Raw genomic sequence first — 12,857 nt, 5'->3', positions numbered from 1 at the left:
TGTTTATTGTGCATAAATAGTGAATTGTCCTGACACAATATTGCGTTTCGCTTCTGTTATTATGGTACATTGACAAAAACATATGCTTTTATTCACAGGATAAAACAGGTTTTTTGTATCACTAATTGCCCAGTACGATTACAGCATACAATATTATTGTCACTGCTACATTTCTGTGATGCTACCAGAAATTATTTCCACTACTAATTAATTACCGTTGAGCTCAAAGGTCCTATTAATAAACGGTTAACGAATGTGTATTTATGACGACGATTTGTGAGACTGGTAAACTTATGATACGTACGATGGTCTTTCGTTCTACACGGTGCATTTCAAGGTCCTGCACCCATCCGTCGGTAAACTGTACCTGGGCTTGTTGCAGTGACCGGAAGTTACTAAACTTCATGAGTGTGTGCACTCACTCCAAGAACCGTATGATTATAAATATGCATATAAATATGCTACGATGAGATAGCTGACTTCATCTAACTAGCAAATGTTGTCCAGGCTACGTTGGTGATTCAGTTTTTTTTAATATGTATGATATTTTTGTCATGCGATTTTAAAGCCGGTCCTACAACCGCATCCAAGAATAACATGCAGCTTATCTCAGAACTGTCGGTGAAAATTATTCTTGGAGCTAGGTTTAATTGAGCTGCATTTTAAAGAGGTGCAATTTCACAATTTGTGTATATTTTCTAAGTTCACTATTTTGTCATGTGTTGAGAAAAACACAGATTTTAAAATTACATGGTCTAATATTTACATTTAGCATATAACTGCAACATTATTTTTTCGTTTTTTTTTTTTTAAAGACTCGAAAGGACTTGAAATTCAAAGTTTCAGACTTGTGACTTGACTCGGACTTTTACACCAGTGACTTGAGACTCGACTCTGACTTGCCTGACATTACTTGAGACTTGACTTGAGACTTGAGGATAAAGACTTGAGACTTACTTGAGACTTGCAAAACAATGACTTGGTCCCACCTCTGGTAAATGCAAAGTCAGAAGTTTTTTAATATAGGCTTAAACACCCCAGCTCAAAGAATATACACCTGTAGGCCATTATTTGCGTAGTAAATGTATGTGCTAAGATAAGCCCGTGTGAGCCATTGAGATAGTAGTAAGTGTCACTATTCCCAACAGACCAGTAAGTATAAATCAGTGACACATCCCACTGGATGATGGAGAGGGTGATATTTAGGCAACATTCATCACTGTCATTATAGAACATCTCCATGCTTACACCATCAGACAGCAACTATGATGATGCAGCCAAGGTTCGCCGTGTATTTTATGGAGCAACAAAGGAAGTATGGTACAGCACTGTACAAGAGAGCAGTGGTTCAAAATAAATCTATTTATATGTTTAAGGCGCAGATGGAGAGAAGAGAAACCATGTTAACTTCCATAGCAACTCAAAGTCACGCTTGGACGTTATATCATAGTTATTGTAGCCTAGAACACAGTGTGACATTCGGTGCATGTGCTGAATGTCAACTCCCGCTACGCGAGCCGGAATCTCTCTCCCCCTCTCTCTCTCTCTCTCTCCCGGCCCTTTTAAATGTGACGAATTTGCCGAGAGCCCTGATTCATGTGCCCTCTCCGCAACTGTTTCTCATCCCCGTGCAGATCATAAATCCTTGGTCGTACCGTAGGTGAACTTGTCACATGACTCCCCGCAGTGGGGCCACTACCCCATAGCGCAACTGTCTGCCCTGCCTGACTGCGTTTCATGAGTCAGAGCCCAGCTCTGGAGGCATATGGGGAGATTTATGCATTTTAATTGGATTGGCTTCGTGGCCCCACAGTAAGAGCGGTTATTTGAGGTATGAAGGATTGACACTCTGCTCTTGTCACTGCTCCTTACCTCCTCCACATCATTTCAGAGGCTGGTTTCCGGCTTCTGACACAGGATTCAATTCAGTTTTATTTATATAGCGTAAAATCACAACCACAGTCCCTTCCGGGCACTTTATATTGTGAGGTAAAGCGCCTGCAATAACACAGAGAGAAAACTAAAAATGAAGCAAACCCTTTGAGCAAGCACTTGGCAACAGTGGGAAGGAAGAACTCAATTTTAACAGGTAGAAACCTCCAGAAAAACCAGCTCAGGGAGGGGCAGCTATCTGCCACGACTAGTTTAGGGGTGAGGGGAGGGAGACAGGACTCATGACACACTGTGGAAAAGAGTCAGAGAAGAATAACTAATGATTAAATACAAAGCGGTGTATAAAAACACAGAGGGTAAAAAATGTGAGGGACTCGGCGCTTAATTATGTCATCATAATAAAGCGCATGTGATGTGACGTCAAGTTAAGACGGCTCGGCCATTATTACCGATGCATTGTTGTGTGTGCCCTTTCGTGTAACACTGCTAGAGCTCCCACAAACCTTATTTTGTGTTGTGCGCACCCGGGCGTCTGTCTGGAATGAAAAAAGCGTGTGTGTTTAAGAAATAAAAGAAAAATGTGGGGCAGAAAAACATTGGAGGACAAATCGAATGTGCACAAATGTGCGTCGCCCTGCTAAGTAACACGGACGCCGTCCGACCGGGCCGCCCTTGCGCCGCAGTGAGTAAATTTCAGAGTAAATTACGTCTGCCCACTTTAGAGACCCTTACATGGAGTCCCATCAAGCCGGCTTGTTGTTGTAAGGCTAGGCGCAGAGGCACTGTAGATCACATCATTTGCCACCCTGCCTGGGCAGACCCCCCCCTCCACCTGCAGTAAAAGGAACTTTTCAGCAGAGACTTTGTGTTTGGCGACGTCTCAGTCATCATCCACCTCCCAGAACAAAGAAATCATCCCGCAGTAAATCCATCACCCAGGTGTAGATACATTCCCTGCTCCTACTCTCGGTTTCTATAGCTTTGTCTCTTTTTCTCTCTTCTTCTTCCTTTGCTGTTTCTTTCTCTCTGACCGGGCCCCTCTTCAATTGAAGGTGAGATTGTGATGGATAGAGGCTGCAGTCGCTGCACAGCCAGCTAGCCCGGGAGACCTCGGGGTCCTCTCGCAATGCACCATGGCCGGTACCACCCACTGCATCGACGGCTCTGTCGCACGTCGGGCTGAAAACAAGACTAACGCACCGCACACCGCAGAGCATGCAAGCGCAAACATCGGCATCTGTTGACACCTTCTGCATAAGCGTCCTTCTAAAGTATAAGGAAATCAGCCTTAGTTTCACACATACACATCTCCTGTATACAACATCTTGCCAGCCCCACTCCTCCCCCAATCCACCCCTCCAACATATACACAACGGCTCATCAGGCAGGAAAATCAAAAGAGCGCTCTCCCCAGACTCAAGGAGCACTGCGGCTGTTATTGTACCAGAGCCTGTTAATGATCAGCATCTGTTCCCCTCTCTGCTAGTATTAGCTGAGCTGCTACTAAACAAGGCTTCTTTGTGATTCTGCATCACCTAAGCTTCCTCAGCCTTACCTGACTCAGAAGTTGGTCTGTCACCCCCATCCTGGCTCGAACTCTTCTGCTGACCGTGCTCGAAAAGTTTGATTTTGAGACTCATCTGAGTGACGTATTAGGCATATGCCTCTTGTAGGGTGATTGCTCAGTGTATGCAAATATTTACTTGCTGCGCTGTAGCTCAAAGTCGTATGTTTAGTTGCTGCAGGCCAATGTATGCATGCACAGCCTTTGATAACAGACAGCTAGGTGGTTATATACAATGTCAGTGCTTGCACAGTTGGCTTAGTTTTTAGCTGTGGTCTTGTTAACAGCCCATCAATGCAAATTTACCGTCTGCACTTAAATGTAAGTGACATTTAAAATAATGCCTGTTTGATCTTCATTAGCATTCAGACGTAATCTTTAAGTCAAGACTCAAAAGTTCCACCCAGACATTTTTTTGACCCCCGTCAGGAGCGACAGCCGGCTGTGAGGTTGGCAGATTTCTTTTAAATTAACAGCCCACCTTTCAAACTTGCACTTTATCCCCTCCCCCCTCCTCTATTTATTTTTGAATCAATGCCCGGCAGTCCCGAGAAAGAGGACAATCCCTTCGGGAAATATAGAAGCCACAGTAGCTGATCGTTATGTTTTGATGCAGTAATTATGTTTAGTTATTAAATCAAGATGTTGCTCTCTGAACCACACGCTTTACATATAGATGGTGTCTGTTTTTGGAAAGTCTGCTTCTCCTCGCTGGTAGCGGAGTTATCAGAATAATGGCATTTTCCTTCTCCTGATTCCAGATGGGATTGCACTGGAAATCACTCATGCGGGCTTTGTTAGATGCTGTATCTTCGGAGCCACGGCTCACAACATTGCTCCAAGGCCCATCGGCCTTGTTAGCATGCTTTTATTAGCACTGACCATTATGTTTCAATTGAGTCTGTTTAATGGAATTTTGAATGGTACATTATTTAGCTTTCACTCTTAGTAGATGGTTATAATTGAAATGAAATGCCAGTGAACAGAGTTTGGAATGAAAGAAGATAATGTTCCTCTACCATTAGCTGTTTTAGCCATTTGTCCATTACGTTTAGCTAACTTTCAGCTAAATGTTTCAGTGTGTCAGGTGTTACAGCCGACTCTATGTGGAAATAAATTAAATAAGTGTAACGGTTGGGACGTTATTGAGAAGTGTTTGAGGCATCACCGGTTTGTTTGGGTTTTTGGTTCGTTCTAACTGAGATCAAATAACTCAACCATCCTGCAGATTCTGCTGTTTTAGTCGACTTTGCCTTTTCCTACTCCTGTCCAATCATCCCTTATGTGCACTTGCCTTTTATGGGCTGATGTAAATTCCCTTTCGTGACTACAGGAGAATAACTGTTGATTCTTATCTCTACCGCTAAAGCCTGAATTTACTGTCAGCAAACGGCTTTTTAGTGCCCAAAACTGGCTGTGGTGGCAAATTACTTTGTGAAAAGGGAAAATTATCTAAAAGCAACAGTGAAAGTCATTGACCATGTAGTGGTTTGATTGAATTCCTGTTGTGCTGGTCTACGACACCTGTGGCCCTTTGCGCGGCTCACTTTGTTTCACTTTGTTGCCCGACCAAAATGAAACAACGGGGGGGCATTTTAAATTGATTCACACTGACTAATTCATGATTCATTTCTGCCACCTGGGTAGTGGTTTATTGGCTGGTGGAGTGAATGCACTTTACCCCACGAAACAATAATGAAAATAAAAGCTTCAGGATTGTCGCTGGTATTCACGGTTATTGTTGTTGTTTTCACCACAGATTTTTTTTGTCTTGCCTTTACCAGTAAAATCTATATCGATATAAAAGAAGCAGTCTTGGCAAACATCAAAATGCTTCTTGAGAAGATGAAAAATAACTCAAAATTTCTTTGTTTTGTGTTGTTTTTTTTCTTTGATGACATGACCAACAGTGGACTGGCCTTGGTTTTATCGGTTTCTCTCATCACTTTTGTTGCAGAACACCAACCCTGTTCACGAAATGCTTCTAGACGTCATTACTTGGGTTGGCATCCTCCTGTCGCTGGTCTGCCTGCTCATCAGCCTTTTCACCTTCTGCTTCTTCCATGGCCTCCAGAGCGATCGCAACACCATCCATAAAAACCTGTGCATCAGTCTGTTCATTGCCGAGTCCCTCTTTCTGGTGGGGATAAATCGGGGTGACCAGCCGGTAAGATTATCACAACGTTGCTTTATTTCTTTGTTGTGTGCTCGCAGTTAGAATGCAGATCAAGCTAGGACACATCAATGATCAATATAAGATGTTTCAAAATGTTAATAATCGATAGTTATGTTTTGTGTAATAAGTGAGCAATGATGTTGAATTCGGTGTGATGGTGGGAGGATTTTATTCATCTTGTACATAATTATCATTCTGTTCAAATTTCCAGTGTTCACACTGTAAGCGACAAGCTTTATTAATAGCCAAGCACAGGTAGCAACAGTACTCTGCAAAGGTCTTGAGCCACCCCTCATTTCTGAACAATATTTCGCCTGACTTTCTGAGGGTATTTAAAAGTTTTTCCACCACTTGATAAGGCCAAAATAAGAAGGCAGGCCTAAAAAAAGTTGATGAACAGTTGATGAAGAGGGCCTGAGAGATGCATCCGACCCTCCTGAGGATTTCAGGAGCGGTTTTGTATCATAGATAGGCATGTGTGAAACAAGATGTAGGCTCTGTTATGATTTCCGTCGGTGTTGTTAGGCATCTTCTAAAAAAACTAATAGAATTATGAATGTAGAAATCCATCTGCAACTTAAAATGCTATCTGGAAAGCATCCCAAAATTTTGGGATCATCTGGAACTGATCCTAAAAACACAGCCAATGCAGGAAAAGCATACCTGGATAGAAACTGGAACTATCTCTGGAACTATGACTGATATATCTATCAGTCATGGATTGGCCTCCCCATAGCTTGGACCTCAACATTATTGAAGCAGTGTGGGATCATTTGGACAGACAACAGAAGAGCTTTGACCTAACTGACTAATAGTTTTCCTTCTCTGTTGAAGAATAAAGGTGAGCCATACCAGATATTGACTTTCAGGCTTTATAGAGTTATAGACTCTGCTTTTGCCTTGTATATTCTATTTCCATGTATGTTTCAGTAAGTCACTTCAGCCATTTCCCATTTTCCTTGTAAAATATAAAGAAATGAAGGGTGGCTCAAAGCCAGTGTGTTTCTGCGGACATGAACTCTTACGACTGATACTTCACATTATCACTGAAGCACTGAGGTCCATCCATCCATCCATCGTCATCCGCTTTGTCCGGGGTCGGGTCGCGGGGGCAGCAGCCTAAGCAAAGAGGCCCAGACCTCCCTCTCCCCAGCCACCTCCTCCAGCTTGTCCGGGGGAATACCAAGGCGTTCCCAGGCCAGCCGAGAGATATAATCTCTCCAGCGTGTCCTGGGTCTGCCCCGGGGCCTCCTCCCGGTGGGACATGCCTGGAACACCTCACCCAGGAGGCGCCCAGGGGGCATCCTTGTCAGATGCCCGAACCACCTCAGCTGGCTCCTTTCGATGTGGAGCAGCAGCTGCTCTACTCTGAGCCCCTCCCGGATGGCCGAACTTCTCACCCTATCTCTAAGGGAGAGGCCAGCCACCCTTCGGAGGAAGCTCATTTCTGCCGCTTGTATCCGCGATCTCGTTCTTTCGGTCACTACCCACAGCTCGTGGCCATAGGTGAGGGTAGGGACGTAGATCGACCGGTAAATTGAGAGCTTCGCTTTTACACTCAGCTCCCTCTTCACCACGACGGACCGGTGCAATGTCCGCATTACTGCAGCTGCAGCCCCAATCCGTCTGTCGATCTCCGGCTCCCTTCTCCCATCACTCGCGAACAAGACCCCGAGATACTTGAACTCCTCCACTTGGGGCAGGAACTCATCCCTGACCCGGAGTGGGCACTCCACCCTTTTCCGGCTGAGAACCATGACCTCAGATTTGGAGGTGCTGATCCTCATTCCCGCTGCTTCACACTCGGCTGCGAACCGTTCCAGTGCGAGCTGGAGGCCTTCACCCGATGAAGCCAACAGAACCACATCATCTGCAAAAATCAGAGATGAGATTCTGAGGCCACCAAAGCGAAAGCCCTCCGCCACTTGGCTGCGCCTAGAAATCCTGTCCATAAAAATTATGAACAGAACCGGAGACAAAGGGCAGCCCTGGCGAAGCCCATCACCCACCGGGAACGAGTCCGACTTATTGCCGGCAATGCGAACCAAGCTCTTGCAACGGTTGTATAGGGATCGAATGGCCCGTAGCAATGGGCCAGACACCCCATATTCCCGCAACACCTCCCACAGGACACCCCGAGGGACACGGTCGAATGCCTTCTCCAAGTCCACAAAACACATGTAGACTGGTTGGGCAAACTCCCATGCACCCTCAAGTATCCTGGAGAGGATAAAGAGCTGGTCCAGTGTTCCGCGACCAGGACGAAAACCGCATTGTTCCTCCTGTATCCGAGGTTCCACTAACGGACGAACTCTCCTTTCCAGCACCCTGGCATAGACTTTCCCAGGGAGGCTGAGGAGTGTGATCCCCCTGTAGTTGGAACACACCCTCCGGTCCCCTTTCTTAAAGATGGGGACCACCACCCCGGTCTGCCAGTCCACAGGTACTGCCCCTGATCTCCACGCAACATTGCAGAGGCGTGTCAACCAGGACAGCCCTACAACGTCCAGAGCCTTCAGGAACTCGGGGCGGACCTCATCAACACCAGGGGCTCTGCCACCAAGGAGTTGTTTAACTGACTCAGTGACCTCGCCCCCGGAAATTGGCGGGTCATTCCCCTCATCCCCAGACTCTGCTTCCTCCTCGGAAGACGTGTCAGTGGGATTAAGGAGGTCCTTGAAGTATTCCTTCCACCGCCTGACAATTTTCTCAGTCGACGTCAGCAGCGCTCCGCCAGCACTATACACAGTGCAGGTAGAGCACCGCTTTCCCCTCCTGAGACGTCTGACGGTTTGCCAGAATCTCTTCGAGGCAGTCCGAAAGTCTTTTTCCATGGCCTCTCCGAACTCCTCCCACACCCGAGTTTTTGCTTCAGCCACTGCCCGAGCCGCATTCCGCTTGGCCTGTCGATACCTGTCGGCTGCCTCCGGAGTCCCACAGGCTAACCAAGCCCGATAGGACTCCTTCTTCAGCCTGGTGGCTCCCTTCACCTCTGGTGTCCACCATTTGGTTCGGGGATTACCACCACGGCAGGCACCCACCACCTTGCGGCCGCAGCTCAATGCAGCAGCTTCGGCAATGGAGACGCTGAACATGGTCCATTCGGACTCAATGTCCCCGGTCTCCCTCGGAATGCTGTTGAAGCTCTGCCGGAGGTGTGCGTCGAAGATCTCGCGGACTGGGGCCTCTGCTAGACGTTCCCAGCACACCCTCACTACGCGTTTAGGTGCACCAGGTCTGTCCAGCGTCCTCCCCCGCCACCTGATCCAACTCACCACCAGGTGGTGATCAGTTGACAGCTCAGCCCCTCTCTTTACCCGAGTGTCCAGAACATATGGTCGCAGGTCTGCTGATACGATTACAAAATCGATCATCGACCTACGGCCTAGAGCGTCCTGGTGCCACGTGCACTTATGGACACTCTTATGTTCGAACAGGGTGTTTGTTATGGCCAAGCTGTGGTTAGCACAGAAGTCCAATAACAGAGCACCGCTCGGGTTCAGATCAGGGAGGCCGTTCCTCCCAATCACGCCCCTCCAGGTCTCGCTGCCAGCAGCAAGCCGAGGGGATATTAGGATACCCACCCCAGCCCGCCGCCTCTCACCAGGGGCAACTCCAGACTGAGACAGAGTCCAGCCCCTCTCCAGGAGACTGGTTCCAGAGCCCAAGCCATGTGTAGAGGTGAGCCCGACTATATCTAGCCGGTACCTCTCAACCTCACGCACTAACTCAGGCTCCTTCCCCACCAGAGAGGTGACATTCCATGTCCCTATTGCCAGTCTTGGCAGCCGGGGGTCAGTCCGCCAGGGCCTCCGCTCCTGGCCGCCACCCGACACACAATGCACCCGACCCCTATGGCGCCTCCTGCGGGTGGTGGGCCTGCGGGAGGATGGGCCCATGTCTCCTCTTCGGGCTGTGCCCGGCCGGGCCCCATGGACTAAGGCCCGGCCACCAGACGCTCGCCCTCGGGCACCCTCCCCGGGCCTGGCTCCAGGGCGGGGCCCCGGTGACCCTATCCCGGGCAGGGTAAACTGTTCCCTCGGTGTCCTTTTTCATAAGGTGGTGCAACATCAAATGCCTGCTCTTCCCTCATTCTTGTTCTCTTAGATGTCTCTTCCTGTTAAAGGAAGTTCTTCCTCCCCACCTCTCACCAAGTGCTTTCTCTGGAGTATTTGCCTTATAGTATAAATCACGCTGAGATGACTGTTGGTGTTGTTGTTCCCAGAATTTCTTATGAACAAAAGGTCATCTAATTCCTCAAACACTGAAACCAGTTTCCTCAGTATATCGGTTTTGCCGATAGACGTACCTTTAAAAGTGGTAAACCTGCCTGATGCGAATGTGTCTGCCATCTCCTAGTCCATGGAGGCATTCAGGTAGAAGTGATTCAAACAGCTAAAAGCCACTCTTTTTATTGTAAAACCGGAGCGATGCATTTAAATTGCCTCGATGAATCGCCTGTGAGGTACGTCCACTGTCTTCTTCCCAGTTTTAAGAGCCTAAAATGTTTTGAGAAAATATAACCTTTGGCGTCCTGTGGTGCTGTGAGTGCTGCTTCCCAGCGAGTGTCAGTGGCCGCGGACTCTTCAGCCTCTGCCGGGCTCGGTGAGACGAAACAGCGAAATAAAAGAATCGGATGCTTCTTATTCAACAAATGCTCCCACCTATGGTTGTGCCAAAGCAAACACATACTTGAAAGTGCACTCACATACTCGCACAGCAACACCTGCCAACTCGCTGTCACATTCTCATATCTCGATCGCTGTTATATTATATGCATTCGCCAGCGTGAATTCATCCATTCACCCCCACAACCAGCCTCCTGTTGCAGTTTTTCAATTTGCAAACACTTCAGACTAATCTGGATTAAGCTGTTCAATGCACTAAACCTCCTCCTAGTATAATAACTGTAGTTTGGATGGCATTACTTTCTTCAAGAGCTCAGCTGGGGTAGCAGGTGGAGGCTTGCTGTCACTGTACAGTCATCTTCAAGTGTGCGTGTGTTCTCGACACTCATACGGGAGACAAATGCAGAGTCATTACACGTGTACAGGTTGGCAGAGGGATTTTTTTTAATTTCCTCCCACAGCTTCTCGCAATCACGGCATTTCTACTTGCTAATGAGGCAGAGTACACAGTTAGCTTTGCGTTCCTGGGGCACACACTGGAATGCACATTATTGCAAACAGTCTTCGTAATAATTTGATCTATTTATTGTCATTGTTTTTATCATAATAGCCCGTCCTCCCATGCTAGTTCACGGCTGGGTTACAAGTGCAGAAAAATGATGATGTCTCGCAGAGAAAGAAAGGAAGTGCCTTTACTTTCTAGCCTCGAGCAATCAAAGCAGATTGATATTTTGCCCTTTAAATATCATTAAAGCTATCAGAACTAAAATAAGCCTCCTAGTTTAGCTCAACTCCCTGTGAAGTTGAAGATAATGCTTTTAGCCCCCCCTGCTTCTATAACATTTTATGGGCACGATTCACAGCTCAGCTGTAAGATCGCTCTCCTGGACCGCAATTAATGTCCACTCAACCTTTTAGTAATTTAATTGAATCCATTTCAGTGACAAAATACACTAGTTATGGTCAACTGTGCCAATGATTAGATGAGTCTATGTAAGTACTGTATCTTATTATTGTTAAGAAGCGCGTGGGCGTGTGCATACATGCGAATGACAATCTATGCCTTCCACATCTGGTCCGGACAGCTCTCTTGTCAGCTCGGAAAGTTTGGAAGCACATTATCTGCTCGTACCTGGCCGTAGCGTTGCTTCAAATGGCTCTTGGACTGCTGACTTCACTCCCTCATATCTCTCTTTCATCCATGCCAGCTGCAGCAAACAAGAGCACATGGGCTCAGTAGCTGCAGCGTTTCCTCTGCCAGTCACACAGGCAAACATCCAGTCACTTCAGCCAAACAAAGCTTAGCAATGCTAATTGTTAGAAAGGTACGAGCACGGAGAGGTCAAAAAACGCTGCTCGTTTGCCGGCACACCTTGCCACAGTTGCTGTGCCTTGCAGCGTGACATTTAAATCTTTCAGGAAATTGGTAAAACAGCCAAGAGCGAGTGAAGCTTGTCTGTTTTTTTTGTTTTGTTTTTTCCATTCCCTATTTACCGCTCTCTCTTTCTCTCTGTCACCACTAAACCTTCCCAGATTGCGTGTGCTGTTTTCGCCGCCCTCCTCCACTTCTTCTTCCTGGCAGCGTTCACGTGGATGTTCCTAGAGGGCGTGCAGCTCTACATCATGCTGGTGGAGGTGTTTGAGAGCGAGCACTCACGGCGACGCTACTTCTATCTGGTGGGCTACGGGGTCCCAGCGCTAATTGTGGCCGTTTCAGCTGCGGTGGACTACCGCAGCTACGGCACCGACCGAGTGTGAGTACATGTGGAGCGAGCGTGTGAGCAAAACTGCCACATTTCTTCAGATGAATTGGATTTTCTTTCTTTACGAAATTCCCACAAAGATAATATTTTGACATCTTTTTAAGACCATAATGGAAAATACTCTTGCTTGGATTTAATCATTTATTGTATATGGGCAGCTTCTAAGAGAGGGCAATATTCTGCAGGTCTTTCTGGGGATAAAATCAATATAAAAATAAAACCCATTACACATCCAGATCAGTGTATTTTGCAATTTTATTTAATGTTAAGCTTTAAAACTACTGCAGCTCTTAATACAAAGACTCATTTTTACACTAGAGGCATGACAGATGTGGGTGTTTTCCAAGTCGTAAAACCTCCGGGGCTGAAAAATGAAGCCAAAAAGTGTCGTTTCCAAAGTTACTCGACCCATAAAATCCAGAACTTGACATGGGAAACACTTGATTTTACATCGTAGACAAAATGGGTTTGAGCTCTATAGCTAATTTCCTCCATAATATGACGGCTGTATATCATGTGCAGTGAGTATTTCCATCTATCCTCCTCTTGTTTCTCCCGCGTATCCAAGCCAATCCAGTGGAGCCTATCCCAGCTGTCATAGGGCGAGAGGCGGGGAATGCCCCGGACCGGTTGCCACTCTGTCGCAGGGCTAACACACAGAGGCAGACAACTCAAAATCAAACCTATATGAATCACCAGTTAACCAAACCCCACTAACTGCATGTATTTGGACTTGTCTGCCCCTCCACCACATTCTTGAAGTTCGCTGTTTGACCTCTCAGGTCATCAGTGGTCCTGTTCTTTAAAACAAGCTGCTGACCTGAGATCAATTA

General features: G+C 46.9%; 1 protein-coding gene across 6 annotated transcripts in view; it reads left to right on the top strand.

Annotated features, from left to right (window-relative positions):
* The window catches only part of LOC146675131 (adhesion G protein-coupled receptor L3), a 279,742-nt gene that overhangs the window by 233,967 nt on the left and 32,918 nt on the right, over positions 1-12,857 (top strand). For all 6 annotated transcript variants that reach the window (XM_085400200.1, XM_085400203.1, XM_085400201.1 and 3 more), the window contains 2 exons: positions 5,415-5,624; positions 11,795-12,015. In XM_085400200.1, the coding sequence (XP_085256326.1) occupies positions 5,415-5,624; positions 11,795-12,015 (431 nt within the window). The remainder of the gene's footprint in view (positions 1-5,414; positions 5,625-11,794; positions 12,016-12,857) is intronic.

This window comes from Rhamphochromis longiceps, linkage group LG3 (assembly GCF_057381845.1).
Source record: "Rhamphochromis longiceps isolate RC_006_pf linkage group LG3, R_longiceps_female_GT1.1, whole genome shotgun sequence".
Classification (NCBI taxonomy): Eukaryota; Metazoa; Chordata; class Actinopteri; order Cichliformes; family Cichlidae; genus Rhamphochromis; species Rhamphochromis longiceps.
This window is presented reverse-complemented; position numbering and strand designations above follow the sequence as displayed.